The sequence below is a fragment of the Lithobates pipiens genome, unplaced genomic scaffold (assembly GCF_037356315.1).
Source record: "Lithobates pipiens isolate NorthernLeopardFrog02 unplaced genomic scaffold, aLitPip1_a1.2 Scaffold_22, whole genome shotgun sequence".
Classification (NCBI taxonomy): domain Eukaryota; kingdom Metazoa; phylum Chordata; class Amphibia; order Anura; family Ranidae; genus Lithobates; species Lithobates pipiens.
In genome coordinates this window covers 15,440,211-15,459,587 of record NW_027507784.1, presented here as the reverse complement: position 1 = coordinate 15,459,587, position 19,377 = coordinate 15,440,211, and the positions used below count along the sequence as shown (strand labels likewise).

Sequence of the window (19,377 nt, the reverse complement as noted above, 5' to 3'; positions counted from 1 at the left end):
GAGAGGCAAAGGGGAGGGGGGGAAGGGCTCCCATGGCAATTCCGTAGGGGGCCCCAAGAGGGGATCTTGCTTATGTAAAAACGGTGTGTCTTCCGAAAATTTGCTAGAAGGGGTGTCTTTGAAAGTTTTGTTAAGCAGGATGACAGGGTAGATGTGAAGTCTCACAAAATGAGAGGTAAGGTGCCATGGGTAATCCAGGAATATGGAACCTGGGTGGGGAGTATGAAGTAGAGTAAATCGGCCAACAGAATATTAGTCAATTCTTGAGGGCTGCCTTCAGTCAGGAAACGGTATCTGTTTCAGATTGAAAGTCAAGGAGGGCCATTTTGGGTAGATCTGCGAGCCTTTAGCCCCATACACACTATCAGATTTTCTGCTGATTTTTGTCTTCAGATTTACCAAAACCATGTAGTAGAAGGGCCTGCCTGATTGCATACACATTGAAACTCCTAAGGTTTGACCTCATAGTATATGGTTTTGGTAAATCTGAAGGAAAAAGTCAGCAGAAAATCTGATAGTGTGTATGAGGCTTTAGGGTTATTCCAAAGGGGAACTTGTGGGCTCACTGGTGGTTGGCACTTGTTTGATCTGGTGTGGGGGGCAGAGATTTCCATGTCTGCTTCCTGAGAGATTATCTTCAGTTTGAGAAGGAGATTCTCACCCATTGTGAAGTTGAAGGAGTAGTTTTGTCCCTTAAATGTAAATTTCATTGCGAAGGGGAAGGACCATCTGTATTTGATGTCTCTCTGTGCATGGGCCTGTAGAAGTGGTTTCAAGGTCCTCCTATGTTGAATGATTGAGGGTACCACATCGGCAAAAATTTGCACAGGGTGGCCCTGGCATGTTACTTGAGGGTGGGCTCGTGACTGCTTCATTATTGCTTCTCTGACTGTGGAAAAAATTAGGTTTTGCTATGATGTTCCTTAGGGAGCCGTCCTTCCTGGGAGGACCGCGGGTTCTGTGAGCTTTATCCAGCTCCAGATGATGGGGTGGGATGTTAGGGATTAGTGATTTCATGAGGTCCTGTGTCCCAGAGGTGACATCTATGATGCATTCCAGCAGGCCTCTGATCCTGACGTTGTACCTCCTGGATCTATTCTCCAAATTGTCTATTCATGACATAGCCGTGTCTAGTTGATCTTGGAGAGAGTGTATGAGGTCGGAATTTTGATGTGTGGTTGCAGCCGTTTGATCCATTTGATTTCAACTGATTCTATTCTGGTGCCTATGTTCTGGAGATCGGTTTTAATCTCCACAGTTATTTTGGCTGCTGTGGAGGCTAGTCCCCTATCAAGAAGAGTGGAGAACCTGAGGTAGAGATCCTTTATATTGAAAGGATGATCTCTAGCAGGGGCCTCATAGTGGGGAGAGTCAGTGAATGCGGCCATGTCAGGCCCTGCAGGGAAGAAAGAGGGGTCTCTGATTGAGTGGCCAAGAAGAGATTCTGTGGAGGCCGGGAAGGGAATAATTTCCTGCAGGCAATGAGCTTGTGGCCCAGGGAGGTAGTGTAGGTGGGCTGGGGAGATAACTTGCCTTTGGTCCTGCTGAGTATAGTAGAGACATGAGGCTGGTAAGCAGTTTCTATTGCAGCGGCCATCTTGATACACCCCAGCCGGGTGGAGGCTGAAAAGGTTGGCTCCAGATTTAGCCTGGAAGCCTTATTAAACATACGGAGGTGATCTCTGTGTGTTCTGGATGCTGTGTGCCTCAAGATCGTGGGCGTATTGTGGCTCGGGCTGGTGCTGTGGGGGCCTTATGTCCTGGGGTGGCACGGCGCTCAGTGACTAGGCGGCCATCACAGATCCCTCGTGCATGCGCACTCCTTGATGCTCCTTTTAAGGATAATCTGGTGCAACATTCTGTCTACTCAGGATATGTACCCAGAAAGGCTCTCCCCCTTTTGTTGACGAGTGTAATTAAATTTGTACATCAGACCTGCCATTGCTTCAACTCTTCCAAATACAGCATACAGAGCATCTATATGTCCATGGCAATACAGGTTCTCTTTCCAATTCTTAAATTGTGGATTACATCAGCCGCAGGGCCTATAAGACTCTCACTGAGCTGCTGTCGTTTCACGGCCTCTGAGACACTCCATTCCTCCATAGCCTGAATGGCCTGACTCATCCAGGTCTCAAACTCATCTTCTCCAATAAGGGTTGGCAACTGCCCTGAGAAAAATCGGAGTCTCTGATAGCTCTGACTTGCATTGCCAGACCCCTTCTTCACTAAGCTATCCACTAGCCGGCTCATATCAGTGTAGAAAGAAACAGGAGGGGCACTGGCCCAATGAAAGTCTGTCCCAACAGATCTTAAGTCCTTTCTTGGGTCCTTGATGAGGGATGCCTCTCAACAGGCTCTCCCCCCACTTTCAGTGGTTTCACTCTAACAGTCACTCCCTCACCTAGGCATACATTCCTCTTTTCCCTGAAAGCACACAGGTATTTCTTCCTGCCATTCCAACAGTACCCTGACTTGGTCCAGTTCGGACTCAGCTTCCAGATCCACAATGTAGGCTCTTTGTCCTAGGGGCAAGACTTCTCATCCACTGTCGATTCTCCCTCTCAGTGCATTCACTTCCTGAGATCTCTAGAACAGTGCTTCTCTCTGCTAGAGCTCCCTGGGCTCTGCCCCAAGCAGCCGCAGCCACAGAAGCTGCCCAGCATGCGGATCGTGGCTCTGGTGTATATTAACTGGGGCCGGCTGCAGATGAAATCCTGAAAGAGCCCCCAAATGTAGCACAGCCCTCTTGAGGACTGCTTGGATTTACCTGCTCATCTGCCTCGCCATGACCCTGTGAACATTCCAATCCACCTGACACTCTGTGTTCAGACATATTTTTGCTAGCGCCTTTAAAGAACACATCACACAAATAAATACGTTTAGATTATCTCAGTGTTTACTTACAAATGAGGGTAATAGGTCAACCAAGTCCCGGATAACAGACCAGACTTGGTAGATGAATTTCCCCCAAAAGACAGCTTAAGAAAAGTTTAACAGTATAAGAATACAATATACATATATGTGCAATGAGTTACCACCAGTCACGGCCAATCACAGATGGTACCGCCCCACTTTGCACAGCGCATGCACATCGGTGGCGTTGTGTTCCTGGAAACACTGCTCATCACTGACACTAGTAAACAGCCATTGGCTGACGGCTATTTATCACATGATCGGCTGTGATCCTTTCACAGCCAATCACTAAATGTAAACATAGAGGGTTCTCCTCCTAAGGACCTGTCACCACTCATCAAAGTACCTGTCACAATTCATCTGAGTACCTGTCACACAGTCCATCTGAGTACCTGTCACAGTCCATCCGAGTACCCGAGTATCTGTCACAGTCCATCGGAGTACCCAAGTACCTGTCACAGTTCATCTGAGTACCTGAGTACCTGTCACCGCCCTTCAGAGTACATGAATACCAGTCACCAGCCCATCAGAGTCCCTGAGTACCTACCTGTAGCCCATCAGAGTACATGAGTACCTGTCACCAGGCCATCAGAGTACCCGAGTACTTGTCACCAGGCCATAAGTGTACCCGAGTACCTGTCTGCAGCTCATCAAGTTAACCTAGTACCTATCTGCAGCCCATCAGAGTACCTGAGTACCTATCTGCAGCCCGTGCCTCATAGAATATACGTTGGGGTGTTTGCTTTACAAAATGGGGTCATTTTGTGGGTAATTCCATTGGCCTCGTGCTCAAGGACCTTCAAAAGTGTGATAGGTAGGAATGAAATGAGATGTGTCATTTATGCTCCTAGAACGCCTGAAGGTATTACTTCAATGTTGGGCCTCTGTATGTGGCCAGGCTGTCAAAAATCTCACACATGTGGTATCGTCCTACTCGGGAAGAGTAGCAGAATGTATTTTGGGGTGTCATTTTAGTTATATATATGCTATGTGTTATAAATATCTTAGAAATTGACAACTTTGTGTAACAAAAAAACCAAAAAATGCGTTTTCATTTTTTTTTTTACACATTTTCCAAAAACTTGATTGAAAAAAATGAACCTTTCAAAAGACTCATTAAGCCTCATAGATTATACGTTGGGGTGTAATAGAGGGTTGAGAAATGATGTATAATTTATGCTCGTAGAACGCCTGAAGGTTCTACTGTCACATGGAACCAGTCTGCTCACTCTTCCCCATTCAGTTGCTCAGTTTTTAAATTCAGGAAGTTGTCTTCAACACGTCTTTAACACAGGGGTATGATAACCATGTATAAATACATAAGGGGCGGATATGATCTCCATGTATAAATACATAAGGGGAGATATGATCTCCATGTATAAATACATAAGGGGGATATGATCTCCATGTATAAATACATAAGGGGTGATATGATCTCCATGTATAAATACATAAGAGGGGATATGATCTCCATGTATAAATACATAAGGGGAGATATGATCTCCATGTATAAATACATAAGGGGGGATATGATCTCCATGTATAAATACATAAGGGGAGATATGATCTCCATGTATAAATACATAAGGGGGGATATGATCTCCATGTATAAATACATAAGGGGGGATATGATCTCCATGTTTAAATACATATGGGGGATATGATGTCCATATATAAATACTAGGGCTGTTACTGATTAAAATTTTCATGTCCGATTAATAGATTTTTTTTTTTTAAACGGTTAATCGTCTAATTTCGATTAATTATAACGCACATACAGATCCAACTACCTTTAGCTGATCTCTTTGTATTGCAGCTCTGCATTAGTCAGTGGTAAATGTGGTATACACTATATACAATCACCCCACACTAGTTAGTTTCCACAATCCATGACTTAACTTCACAGTTCACACAAATATGTTTTAAATTCAAATTGTAGCACTGACGTAAGTAATTTTATTTCCCACAGTAGCGTGACAATCCCTCCACCTCCGGTCTAATCGCTCTCACCCTATGGCATGGACCCCTGTGCAAACAGGTTGTCATGCAAGCGGGTATCAAAAGGGTTAACACGGGCCATAAATTTCTCTCACGTCTCCTTCAATCTCAGCAAGGACGTCAGGTCATGGGTAGAAAGAAAAGATCGAAGTGCTCACTGCTTAAGTATAAGATTTCATTTTTGTGCTCAAACACAAACTAATCACATAAAGATGATAAAAACCCAGCATGTAAAGCCGACAATCGTGTTAGTTCTGTAGGGCAGCAGTGGGTGACGTCATGCGTAGCTCCTCCCCTGTATGCGTTACGTTCAATCAGAACTTTGGCGTCACCGGATCTCAGATGGAACTCCCTGAAGACCCAGAAGCCGGCAGAGAGGTGAGTACCGTTCAAAAGAATTTTGATTGATCAAAAAAATTAACGATTAATCGAGGAATTAATCATTAATTTACGCAGCCCTAATAAATACATAAGGAGGGATATGATCTCCATGTATAAATACATAAGGGGGGATATGATCTCCATGTATAAATACATAAGGGGGGATATGATCTCCATGTATAAATATATAAGGGGGGATATGATCACCATGTATAAATACATAAAGGGGGGGATATGATCTCCATGTATAAATACCTAAGGGGGGATATGATCTCCATGTATAAATACATAAGGGGGGATATGACTACCATGTATTAATACATAAGGGGGGATATGATCTCCATGTATAAATACATAGTTACATAGTTACATAGTTAGTCAGGTTGAAAAAAGACACAAGTCCATCCAGTTCAACCTTAAAAACAAATAAGTAAAATAAAATATAATCGTACAATCCAAATACCCAATTTTATGCCCACAATTGATCCAGAGGAAGGCGAAAAAACCCCCCAGCAGAGCATGATCCAATTTGCTACAGCAGGGGAAAAAAATTCCTTCCTGATCCCCCAAGAGGCGATCGGAATTTTCCCTGGATCAACTTTACCTATGTTAGTACCTAGTTATATTATGTACCATCAGGAAAGTATCCAAGCCTTTCTTAAAGCAATCTACTGAGCTGGCCAGAACCACCTCTGGCGGGAGTCTATTCCACATTTTCACAGCTCTAACTGTGAAGAAACCTTTCCGTACTTGAAGATGAAATCTCTTTTCCTCTAGACGTAAAGAGTGCCCCCGTGTCCTCTGGGTTGACCGTACAGAGAACAACTCAACACCAAGTTCACTATATGGACCCCTAATGTATTTGAACATGTTGATCATATCCCCCCTTATTCTCCTCTTCTCAAGAGTGAATACATTTAGTCCCTCTAATCTCTCCTCATAGCTGAGCTCCTCCATGCCTCTTATCAGTTTGGTTGCCCTTCTCTGCACTTTCTCCAGTTCCCCGATATCCCTTTTGAGAACTGGTGCCCAAAACTGAACGGCATATTCCAGGTGAGGTCTTACTAATGGGGTAAATACATAATGGGGATATGATCTCCATGTATAAATACATAAGTGATCCATATAGTGAACTTGGTGTTGAGTTATTCACTTTAAGGTCATCACAGAGCACACAGGGGGCACTCATTACATCTGGAGTAAAAAAGATGTATTCTTCAAATATGGCAAGGCTTCTTCACAGTAAGAGCTGTGAAAATGTGGAATAGACTCCCTCCAGGGGTGGATCTGGCCAGCTCAGATTGCTGTAAAAAATGACTGGATTCTTTTATAAATGTACATAATATAACTGGATACTAACATTTATAGGTAAAGTTGAAGTTTTTTTTTTCCCTTATTAGATCATGCTTGATTGGGGTTTTTTTTTTTTGCCTTCTTCTGAATCAACTGTGGGTTGTGTATATAGAGGTTTTTTTTTTTTTTTTAGGTTAAACTGGATACATTTGGGTTTTCTCAACCAGACTAACTACAGTATGTAAATATTAAAGGGCATTCAATTTTATTCTACTAATTAGGAAACAATATTTGAAAACCGACCAGCAGGCAAAATTATGTCTGCCACCGATTACCTTCCCTTCCCATCCCTTCTAAAGTTTTTCTTTCCCCTGACTCTGGCCATCTCTGTCCCTCACTGGTGCTCATTCTTGAAGACCGGGGATCAACCTCTGCAATCCAACCAGTCTTGTTGCCACCCCTTGTTGTGACATCATCATGTCACGGCAGCCTACTAGTTTTTGAGAGAACCACAGCGCTGGACTGCCAATAAGAAGTGAAATAACCCAAAGAACGACCTACGGGGACCCATATAAGGACTCTCCCAGCCTGAAGTCCAGGAGAAGGAAGATCTAAGTCTCCGCACTGCATGTGACACCAGATTTGGTGAGTATTTGAGGCTTGTTTTTCGATTTTTATCCTTATCGAGATATTGGATAGATGGAGATGGAGGGTTCTGACCAGAAATACTATTTAAACAGAGCCGTACTTAACATGTGACCACCCACCACTCTGAATTTACCCCATGTGCAGATGAATAATGGAATATCCTTTTACCTTCAAGGAAAGAAGAACGTTGTTGTGGTGATTGACGATCTGGAGAAAAGTGGTGACGATGAGAAGAGAAGAATTAAAGAGCAACAAAGAGACCTGAAGAAATATGCCCAAGAATTATTCCTCTTCACTGAGCAAGATAAAAATCACACTAAAAACCATTTAAATACAATGGAAATAACACAAGTGAAAGAGAACCTGATACGATTAAAGAAATACATTAAGAGCGCAAAACGTATGTCAAATTATACACAAGATACACATATGCACTATATGTACTATTATGAACAATACGTATAATACAACTCACTTATTTTCATTATAATTTCAGGAACATCAGGCCCGGGTAACGCTATCTGTCCAAGGTAAGGTTAGCTGAGTGTCAGAACAAAGCAATTATCAGCTGTCACACCCTGGTGACCTGACTTTCCTTGCTTGCAACTAAAGCCCAACTCCAATTTCATACAAAACTCTAAAATATGCTCAGATAAAGTAAAAACAAAAATTCAGCTCTGGTTGTAACACTCTCCCTATCTTCTTTGCACTAATTCTTTCCAAATACTAAATGTTCCCTGTCTTCCAGGTTGAATGACACCCATCTTTATTTTACCCACTCCCTATGATCGAAGGGTATGTCTCTTGGGGGTACATTATCCAAGCAACCTGGGCTCACAGGTGAATGCAGCAGAGACCAGCGCCACACCATTGCATGGTGCTCTCTGACTCATTCAGCTGTTCACCACTGATAACAGAAAAAAACAGATAAAGGACCTTTAACCTCCCACAACCACACCCAAGGGCCCCCCTCCTCAGGAAAAAAGAGTATGTGTGAACATTTTTACATTTTTAAATGATAGTAGTAGAAGAGTAGAAAGAGTAGAAGAAGAAATTGCTATATATACCTTTTTTTTTTTAAGCTGCTCCAGTCCAGGCTTAGTTGAGTTAAGTGGCATCTTGATATAGCTCAGTCGTTTACCCCGTAGGATCCTGACATGCTTGGCGGAGTCCCTGGAAAAAAAAACCCAGGGACTAGAAGGAGACAGAATCAGGTGAAAGCTGCATGAGTGATGGAGCAAGAGAGGCTATGCGAGAAAGGTTTGTGTGAAGAACCAAGTCTTCAGTTTCCTGCGAAAGACCAAGATAGTAGGGGCCTCCTGGAGCTCAGTAGGGAGGCTGTTCCACAGCACGGCCCCCCGGTGGGAGAAAGCTCGACCACCACGCAGAGTCTTCTTAGACACAGAGATGTGGAGGAGGGCTCTTCTGCTCGATCTAAGTGATCTTCCCAGAACTCGTTTGTGGAAGCATGTGCTTTAAAAAGGGTATGATGGTAGACCGGCAGCCAGTGCAAGGCACAAAGAACGGGGGTGATATGATCCCTCAAAGGGACACCCATAAGTAGCCTTGCCGCAGCATTCTGTACGAGTTGAAGCCTCTGCACTTTGTCTTCTTTGGCAATCCCAGGTATAATGAATTGCAATAGTCTAGACGGCTGCCTATCGTGGCACAGATGACGGTTTTCTTGTCCGGAGGGTCCAAGTATTTAAACAACACCCTCAGGAGTTTTAGCTGCCAGTGGCATGCACTAACTTTATTTACATGAGGGACCAGGGTTAAGTCCAAGGGCCTGAGTCCAAGTCACAAACCTAGGAGGCCACCTCCAGAAGAGAACCAAATGAGGAAGGCCAAGGCAGAGTAGGTGGAGGAATAGCCAAATCACTGAAGATGATCAACTCAGTTTTTCCACCATTGAATTTGAAAAAATTGGTGGACATCCATGTAATGATGGCCTCCAAGCAGTTGGCAAGAGTGGCATCAGCCAGCTGGTTCCTAGGAATCCTCAGGTAAACCTGGATGTCTTCTGCATATAAATGGTATATACAGTAATGGTATTTAATGATATATAAATGGTACTGGACAGCGTGGGTCTTTAGAAAGTCAGTAAGAGGCCTTTTATAGATATTAAACAGCAGACGAGACAGGGCAGAACCCTGTGGCACTCCACAGTAGAAGGCGGTGTTCTTAATGTAAAAAGAGCCAGTCTTGACTCCCTGAACTCTGCCCTCTAAAAAAGAGGCCACTCATGCCAAGGCCCACCCGCTCATGCCCAAAACTGATCTAATCCGCTCCAGTAAAATTGGATGGTTGATGGTGTCAAATGCGGCTGAAAGATCCAAGATGACCAGTGCTACTGAGTCGCCTCTGTCCAAACTGCGAAGAACATCATCGTAAACACAGATGAGGCTCGTCTCTTTTCCATGACCAGGTCGAAATCCGGACTGTAATAGGTTTAAAGGATAGAAGGACTCAAGATAAGCCTGTAGCTGGATAACCACCAGGCGTTCCATCACCTTTGCCACAAAAGGCCAGTACCACTCTGGGTTGTCAGTGGTGGCTTCCCCGTTCAGGGTGCAGAAGAGGCAGCCGATAATGGAAGCCCCATAGTAACTCTATGGGTGACGTCACTTCCCATTCATTTCTCCTCTGCAGAGCTTCTGCCACTGGAGACTGGACCAGAGCGGTTTCAAAAAGGTATGTATACTGATTTCTTCTTTACAGGGCTAGATAGGTTAGTCTTAGATTGAGGATGCCTGTAGATTTCGAGATTTTAGTGTCAGGGTGAACTTCTACTTTAAGATTTAGGAAAAATTAGCTTGGTCACCTTCTTTTTGTGATTGAAAATCAAAAGAGTAGCAGAACACTGATAAAGCCATCCCTCTACTGACTCTTCTCTCACCTCCTAAAGCCCCTTTCATACTGCTCTGTTGCAAAATCATGGTATGAGTTGTTATCGTGTTTCACATGCATCTCCCCTGCGTTTCTGATGCATTTTTGGCCCGCCTGTACCTGTGAAAAATGAATGTGACTCAAAAACGCATCAAAAAATGCAAATTGCAGGTGCGTTTTTACCTCAATTTTACAGCACCCAATTGCTATTCATTTAATTGGGAAGCTGCATTATTGGTGTGGTTTTCAAAATCGCACCAAAGATGCAGCATGCAGGACTTTTCAAAACGCACTGCACCCACAGTGCAGTGGTGTAAAAAGTCGCATAGGATTTAAAGGGAAATATTTTTCCTGCGTTTTTCTTGCAAAGTAAAAACTCAGGGAAAACTATCAGTGTGAAAGGGTGCTAATATGTGGCCTGCCAGCATGTGTACTGCAGCTGATTGGCTCCCATTTCCAGTATCAGCTTTACTGTATAAGGGATTACAGGAGACCGGTACGGTAAAGTTAGATTCAGGAAATTATTATTTGATTAAAAAGTACATTAAGGGGGTCATGCCCAGCTGGTGGAGCCAATGACTGCTTAATCCCAGACACCTGCTTGTCAGGGCCGTCTTTAAGGCAGGGCAAAAGGGGCAGCTGCCCTGGGCCCTGTCATTGTTGTGGGGCCCAAAGCAGCTGCCTCATACTTGCCAACTATCCCAGTGTAAATTCCCTTGTCCCTTGAAGTTTTAGTCCTGTGATCCTGATATCTCAGTGTGAATTGATGGTACTAATGCTCCCCAGTTCTGCCTTATTGTTGTGTACAGATGACTCACCTGCAGACCCTGTGTTTACATGTAAATAACCGGCATTCGTATTTAAATACTGGCAGCATTACTAAGTAAATAGATGCGGCTGGCAGCATTGATATGCAAATAAAGGTGGCATTCATATGTGTATCATGCTCCCCTGCAGTGAGGAGATGATGTACTTTAACCTCTAGAAACCAATCAGTGAGCAGTATTACCTAACAGTAATCTCTATCAACCAATTAACAAGCAGAAATCATTTTCTGTAACCTCTAGCAACTAATCAGTGAGCTGTAATGTGTGCTGTAACCTCTAGCAACCAGTCATTAAGCAGTAATGATATGCTGTAACCACTGGCAACCAATCGCAATTGCTGCCTGATCTGATACAGTAAACTGATTTTAAGTCTAGCTGCTATTTATTGTATGTCTCAGAGAAGGTGTAGAGCAAAATTGCATGGGGGGAGGGGGGCCCAAGAAAATTTTTGCCCCGGGTCCAATCAATATTAAAGACGGCCCTGCTGCTTGTCCTCAGCAGCATATCAGCGGCCAAGAAGGAGACAAGCAACCCACAACAGAAGCAACAGGAGCTGGCATCCTTCCCTACAGTTGCTGAGTGTGTCCAAGCGCCACAAATCATTCAGACAGCCAAAGAAGCTGATTGACTTCTACTTGTTGGCGCCACTTATCAGTACAGCCTCTTCAGTGCCTCCTAATCAGTGCCGCCTATCAGCGCACATCAATGAAGGAGAAAAATTACCTGTTTGCAACATTTTATAACAAACTATGAAAACATTTTTTTGTTTTTTGTTTTTTATTTCAAAATTGTTGGTCTTTTTCTGTTTGTTTATCAAAAAATAAAAACCCCAACAGTGATTAAATACAACCAAAAGAAAGCTCTATTTATGTGAAAAAAAATTCTAAATAATAAGTGCCACCTATCAATGCCCACAAGTGCCACCTATTAATGCTCACCAGTGGTGCCAATCAGTGCCACCTATCAGTGTAAGCAATCAGTGCCCATTATCGCCCCCATCAGTGCCCATAACTGCTACCCATCAGTGCCCATCACTGCCACCTATCTGTGCCCATCAGTGCCACCTCATCAGCGTACATCAATGAAAGAGAAAAATTACCTGTTTGCAAAATTTTATATCAAAATATAAAAAATGATCCAATTTTTATTTGGGTACAGTGTTGTATGACCGCGCAATCGTCATTCAAAATGCATCAGCGCTGAAAGATGAAAATTGGCCTGAACAGTTTAAGTGCCCAGTAAGCAAGTGGTTAAAGAATGTTATTAACTGTTCTTTGTTGTTCTCTCATGTTCATCTAGGCGCATAGAACAACCTTTGCTTCTACATATCCCTACACAATACAACTTGGACAACTTCAGAAACATTATCGAATGGCTGAGAAATCATCACGATGTTCCTCACATTCTACATCTTTATATATATATCCAGAGTCTATATGATCTCTAAACATCCAAAGGTACTTTTCTTGATTTTTTTCTCTGTTTTTCTCTGTTTACAATACTTAACCACTTCAGCTCCGTAAGATTTTGCCCCCTTCCTGACCAGAGCACTTTTTGCGATTCGGCACTGCGTCGCTTTAACTGACAATTACTCGGTCGTGCGGCGTGGCTCCCAAACAAAATTGATGTGAAATTGAAAAAAAATGCATTATTTTTTTACATTTTGCTATAAAATATATCCTCCAAAAATATATATAAAAAAAAACATTTTTTCCCTCAGTTTAGGCCGATACGTATTCTTCTACATATTTTTGGTAAAAAGAATCGTAATAAGCGATGATTGATTGGTTTGCGCAAAAGTTATAGCGTTTACAAAATAGGGATAGTTTTATGCCATTTTTATTAATATATATTTTTTTTTTACTAGTAATGGCGGCGATCAGCGATTTTTATCAGGACTGCAACATTATGGCGGACACATCGGACATTTTTGACACATTTTTGGGACTATTGTCATTTATACAGCAATCAGTGCTGTACAAATGCACCGATTCCTGTGTAAATGACACTGGCGGTGAAGGGGTTAACCACTAGGGGACAGTGTAGGTTTTAACTGTGTCCTGGGGAGTGTTTCTAACTGTATGGGGGGGGGGGGGGCATGGCTGTGTGTGACACGTCACTGATCTCTGCTCCCGATCACAGGGAGCAGACGACGCTTGTTTACATTAGCATCTCCCCATTCTTCCTCTCAGTGAGACGATCGCGGGTATCCCCACGATGATCGAGTACGCGGGACCCGTGACCCGGCTCACAGAGCTTGCCGTGGGCGCAGGCCCCTCAGGCTGCCTCTTAAAGGGCCACGTACAGATACATTAGTTTGCCTGTACGAGCCCTTCTGCCGCAGTATATTTGAGTGAGGCGGTCGGGAAGCCGTCAAACTGACGCTTCCCTTCGGACCTCTTAATGAATTAGCATATGCATGAGAGAATGGGAGAAAGAAATAGAGAATCCAATTCCAGTAATGGAATGGGAAAAAGCATTCTCGGTAATACATAAAACATCAATAAAGAAACTATAAAATTATAATGAGATGGTATTGGAACCCAGTAGCCCTGAATAAAATTAAAGCGGAGCTCCACCCGATTTTAACACATTAGACCAATACAATTAACTTTATGTCCTAATGTAAAAACTGAACTTTTTTTTTTTTTTTTGCCACTGTACCTGAGTTGTGATTATCATCTTGTGTATTTCATGTATGTGTATTCTTCAGATATGAGCGTGGATAGTGCGGCTATGTCGTCATTTCCTTAGAGCCGCACTGGATGTCATTGTTCCCAGGAGTCAGTGCGGCGGCCGTTCTATCTTCTTTTATTACTTGCTCAGCTCCGTTGCCATCACAACAGGGCGGGGCTTCCGACGTCGACGCCCGTTGCGATGGCAACCTGAGCTGTTGATGGTGCTCCTAATTAAAGTTGCTGCACATGCGCAAGATCGGGGATACAACGCGCAGTGCATGCTGGTCGATCAGCGGCACAGTATCCCGCAAGAGGATGCCTGTGGGCTTCACCTGCCCACAGATAAGATGAGAACCAGCTATAAGAAGATTTAAAAGTACATTTTTCAAGAGAAAACTGACATCTTAAACACAGAAAAACGGGAACAAGTGAGTTATAATTTTAAATAATATAATCTTTGTCATTGTACCAAAAAAAAGAAAAAACTTTTTTTGGCAGTGGAACCCCGCTTTAATAACAAGAACACAGAGATCTGTTGGATATGTCTTATGCCGCGTACACAACAAATTCCGACCGTGTGTGGACTCCATTTTCCATCGGAATTCCCGACAACAAAAATTTGAGAACTGGATCTCAAATTTTCCGACAACAAAATCCGTTGTCGGAAAATCCCGATCTTCTGTACACAATACCGACACACAAAATTCCATGCATGCTCGAAATCAAGCGGAAGGAGCCGCACTGGTTATTGAACATCCTTTTTCTAGTCCCGTCGTACATCTTGTACATCACCGAGTTCTTTGGCGATCGGAATTTCCGAAAACATTCGTGCGACCGCGTGTATGCAAGAGAAGTTGCAGCCAACATCCGTCAGAATTAAATCCACGGTTTGGTTGTCGGAAATTCCAATCATGTGTACGCGGCGTTAAAGAAAACGGGAGCGATGATACATGTCTGGTGCGGGTGTCATATGGTGAGAGACTTTTGGTACAGGATATTTGAAATATATCAGAAGGTGTCAGGTATTGAAATACAGCCAAATACATATATTGCAATATTATCTATAATGCCAGGATCAATAAAATTTTTAAAAATGGACGCCCTTCACCATATGACAACAGCTGCCAGAACAATAATTTTCGTGAAAATGGCGAAAAAAAAAAAAAGAAGAGGAATGGGTTTGTGAACTGAACAAAATACAATATATGGAGGAACAAATAAACAGAGAGAAAAACACAAGAAATCAAAGGCAACATTGGGAGGAATTTTGTTCCTCAACATTTATGATGCAATATTTAGGATAATACACCATCCCGGAGAGAAATAAATAGTACTTTTTTTTTTTTTTTAGGTATATGATATTTTGAGTGGATGAATGGATCATAAAATAAAATTTGGTCCCGTGTAAAGGACAAAACAAAAGATATAGAAGAGGATGATGGATTTAAAGAAATTATGGTCATTTGTCAGGGATATGGGATAACATGCAGAGTTATAATTGTAAAATATGTGAATGCATTTGTATAAATTGTCTATAAAATTAATAAATATATACATATATAAATGCAGCGCTAATGGGTAAACAAGAAATAATATGTGATATGACATCAACCATAAACATAAAAAATAATAGTCACTGAAAACATTGACCATATGTGTAACTCAATAGTCCAAAATACGTGCATATGACACATAAAACATAACAAATATATAAAAAAAAGTCAATCTCTGAGAATATTGACCATATATGTAGCTCAATATTCCCAAATATGTGATATAAAAATATATTTCAACGATAAAGAGGGTGAATCCAACTAGAAGTGAAGTCTTGAAGGAAGGTATATCTGCACCACCTCCACCGTGATAAGAGGAGGCTTACCAGATTTTATTGACCTGGAAAGGCATACACCGCCCAGGTCGTATAGGCTTGTAGGTTAATAAGCCAAATGGATATAACTGGTCCTGGACTCAAGATGGTGGATCCACATCAATATTTAAAGCTTCAATAGGATATGGAAAGGTGTACTCAACGCTTCATATAGAGGGCAAAGGCTCGGAACCACGTAGCATGCGTCATACAATAAAGAAAAGCTTGCATAGCGTGATACCGTTTAAGCAGTATTTATTATATAAAATTAAAAGTGAACACTCACATTTTAGAAGATCATAAATAGGCACGTCATAAAACAAGTACAGGTCTGTAGCGATATGTGTAGGGGAGTCCACCCGACGCCTTTCGACTAACTAGTCGTCATCTGGGGTATGGACACTCCTACACCTCCCCCGATCAAATAAGTATGATGACCTCCATGTTAAACTAGATACCGAAAGCAGAAGCCGCATGACGTCGCTTCCGGCTATACCCGAAGGGACATCGGACATTTTTGACACATTTTTGGGACCATTGTCATTTATACAGCAATCACTGCTATACAAATGCACCGATTCCCGTGTAACGGACACGGGCAGTAAAGGGGTTAACCACTAGGTGGCAGTGTAGGGGTTAAGTGTTACTAACTGTGGGTGGCTGGGCTGTGTGTTAGTACACTGATCTCTGCTCCAATCAGAGGGAGCAGAGATTAGTGTCACTTGTTGCTAGGCAGAACGGAGAGATGCTGTTTACATTGGCATCTCCCCATTCAGCCTCCCCGTGAGACGATCGCGGGTATCCCCACAGCAATCAAGTGCGCGGGGCCCGCGACCGGACTCATGGGGGTCCCGACCAGCACGCACGCACACCACCAGCAGCGCGCACACAATGGCAGAGCAGCAATTTCAAATGGACGTACCTGTGCGCCAGTTTGCCTGCGCATGCCATTCTGCCGACGTACATCGTCATGCGCCAGTCGGGAACTGGTTAAAGGATTGCACCAGGGATTTTTTTTTTAAAGTTTGACAGCTGTCAGGGAGGGAAAAGAACCTCACTTGCTGGTCCGTTCATAACATGTTAAATGTTACACCCTGAATATGGGTGTAACCTAACCTGTTACAAAAGGGGAACGTATAATTGAACAAGCTGAAGTTAGAAGCTGATTGGCTACCATACACAACTGCATCAGATTTTGCACTCTGCAGTTTTAGTATATATACCCTGTCATGGATATTCCACTAAACTGTCTTGCCTGCTGCTCATACAACTATTATTCTTAGGCCGCGTACACACGGACGGACTGTCTGTCCAACTTAGTCCGCTGAAACACAGTTCAGCGGACAATCCGCTCGTGTGTGGGCTTCAGCGGACTTTTTCAGCGGACAGTCTGGCGGACTAAGTCTTTCGGAATTTCCGTAAGTTTGTCCGTCGAAACTTGGTTTCAGCGGACAGTCCGCTCGTGAGTAGGCAAGTTGGACGGACTAAGTATGGCGCATGCTCAGAAAGGATTTACACGGCCGAAGGTTGCATTGCTGTGTATTGGACGTCGTATTTCTAGTCCCGTCGTACGTGCTGTACACGTCATCGCGCAAGTTTTCAGCGGACTGTTCGTTCATCGTGTGGTCAAGTCCGTTCATTCAAAAGTACGACGGACTGTCTGTCAGACTGTCTGACGAACTAAGTTGGCCAGACAATCCGCCCGTGTGTACGCGGCCTTAGGCTCCATGCACACCGGAGCTCAAAAACTGCAGTTTTTTGGTATTTGGGCGTTTTGTTTTTTTAGCAGCCCATAAACTCCCCTCTATGATATCCTATGTGTTCATGCACACATGGATGTTTTTTTAGCTTTTATCAGCAGTGGAGTTTATGGGCTGTTGTTAGAATGCCCTAAAATCAGGTTCAAGAGCAGTCCTAAAAATGCCAGACACTGGTAAAAGCTGTTAAATGCAGTTTAACGCTGTAAAGAGAGCGTTAAGCCTCGTCAGCCATTTCTCTGCCTCTATTCAAAATCAATGGTTCTCCATGGTAGCCCACTGATTTGAATAGAAGTCGCACCAGAAGTCGGATCATGATGATCTGACTTGCAGTGCGACTTGTGTGCTGAGGACATTGAAGGGGAACCCCCACGCCAAAAAAAAAAAAAATGGCGTGCCCCCCCCCCCAATACATACCAAACCCTTATCCAAGCACGCAGCCGGCAGGTCAGGATAAGGGGAGCTCGCTTGCCCCCTTCGGGACCATACCAGGCCACATGCCCTTGACATGGGGCTGAGTGCTTTGAGGCAGGATGGCCGCCACCCCAAAGCATCTTGTCCCCATGCGGACAAGGGTCTCTTCCCGACAACCCTGGCCATTGGTTTTCAGGGGTCTGTGGGCTTATCGGAATCTGGAAGCCCCCTTTGGGGGCCCCCAAATCCTGGCCCCCCACCCTATGTGAATGAGTATGGGGTACATTGTACCCCTACCCGTTCACCCCAAAAAAAGTGCCAAAAATAAACACTGTACACAGGTTTTTAATTTATGAAGGCAGCTCCGGCTCTTGTGCCATGGACTTTATGTTTATTTTCATACCCTGTTAGGATTAGAAACTCATTCTAATTTATGATAAATGTAACACTCTGATTTTCTGTTCTACAGGATCACGGAGATGTTGAGAAGAATGAACAGTCACTTTTGATTGCCTGAAATTTAAACATTTATTATGAATTATTGTAACCTTCAATCAAGTAAATCATTTCCTATTATAATATTACCGCCTAATACTCTGGGCACTCACCACCTCTGGGTGTGGGCTTCAGAATGTATCTTGTTCATAAAATCTTTAGCGGGCTCTTGGTATACACATGACCAACTTTATATGACACCCCGAATAAAATGTCTGTGTACTAACTGGGGTAACTTTTGAATGGAAAATAATCAGCAAGCTATTCCTTCCAATGGGATCTTCTCAATCTCACAAATAAACTTGAATTTAATTGTGTAGGTGTGATGAAAAAAACCTTTGTTTTGAAGAGATTATGTAGGGAAATCATCCCCGATGAAGGATTTCCTCTTACACCCCTGAATTCTGAGAAGAACTGAAATGCCGCGTACACACGGTCTGACTTTCTGGCAGAAAAGGTCAGACGGAATCATTTCATCAGATATTCCGATCGTGTGTGGGGCTTCATCTGACTTTAAAAAAAATAAAATTTGGACGGACCTAGAAATAGAACAGGTTTTAAATCTCTCCTACGGAATCAATTTCTATCGGGAAAACCTTTCGTCTGTATGCTGGTCCGACGGACCTAAAACGACGCTGGACAGCTATTGGCTACTGGCTATTGAACTTCCTTTTTCTAGTCCCGTCATAAGTCATTGAGTTCTAAACAATGGGACTTTGGTGTGATCGTGTGTAGGCAAGTCCGTTTCAGCTAAACTCCATTGGAAAGGCCATCAGTGTTTATTCTGACGGAAAAAAAAACGGTCGTGTGTATGCAGCATAAAAGTTTGGATTCTTCATCACTTTCTGCCTCATCCAACCAAGTTATTACCCCATAATAAAACATAAAATCCAAGCTCAAGGACTGTTACTTGTGTCTGGGGAAAGTGTGCAAAACACTTGTTGCCTGGCTGTGTAGGAGTGGGGAACCCAATCATCTGCAACCCCTGTGGGGGTAGTGCTACACATGTAGCACCCTCTACCTAGGTAGGTGCTAGAGGTAGATTTTTGGTGAGTGCAGGTAAATTTAGACAGGCATAGCTGGAAGCAAGGCCTGTTTGTTTTGATCTGCATGGGCTGGGAATGGCTCAGAGTAGGGTGGTGACTCACAGATAGCATCACTTCACTCTCACCTCCATTTACCTTCTAGTGGATTCTAGAAGAGAAGAGGGGAAG

At 43.2% G+C, this 19,377-nt stretch overlaps 1 protein-coding gene across 1 annotated transcript in view; it reads left to right on the top strand.

Annotated features, from left to right (window-relative positions):
• The window catches only part of LOC143923336 (uncharacterized), a 75,010-nt gene extending 56,530 nt beyond the window's left edge, over window positions 1-18,480 (top strand). The window contains exons 3-6 of the mRNA XM_077446950.1: window positions 7,412-7,636; window positions 7,733-7,766; window positions 12,252-12,409; window positions 18,138-18,480. Of these exons, the coding sequence (XP_077303076.1) occupies window positions 7,412-7,636; window positions 7,733-7,766; window positions 12,252-12,399 (407 nt within the window). The 3' untranslated portion in view covers window positions 12,400-12,409; window positions 18,138-18,480. The remainder of the gene's footprint in view (window positions 1-7,411; window positions 7,637-7,732; window positions 7,767-12,251; window positions 12,410-18,137) is intronic.
• Window positions 18,481-19,377: the final 897 nt, after the last annotated feature.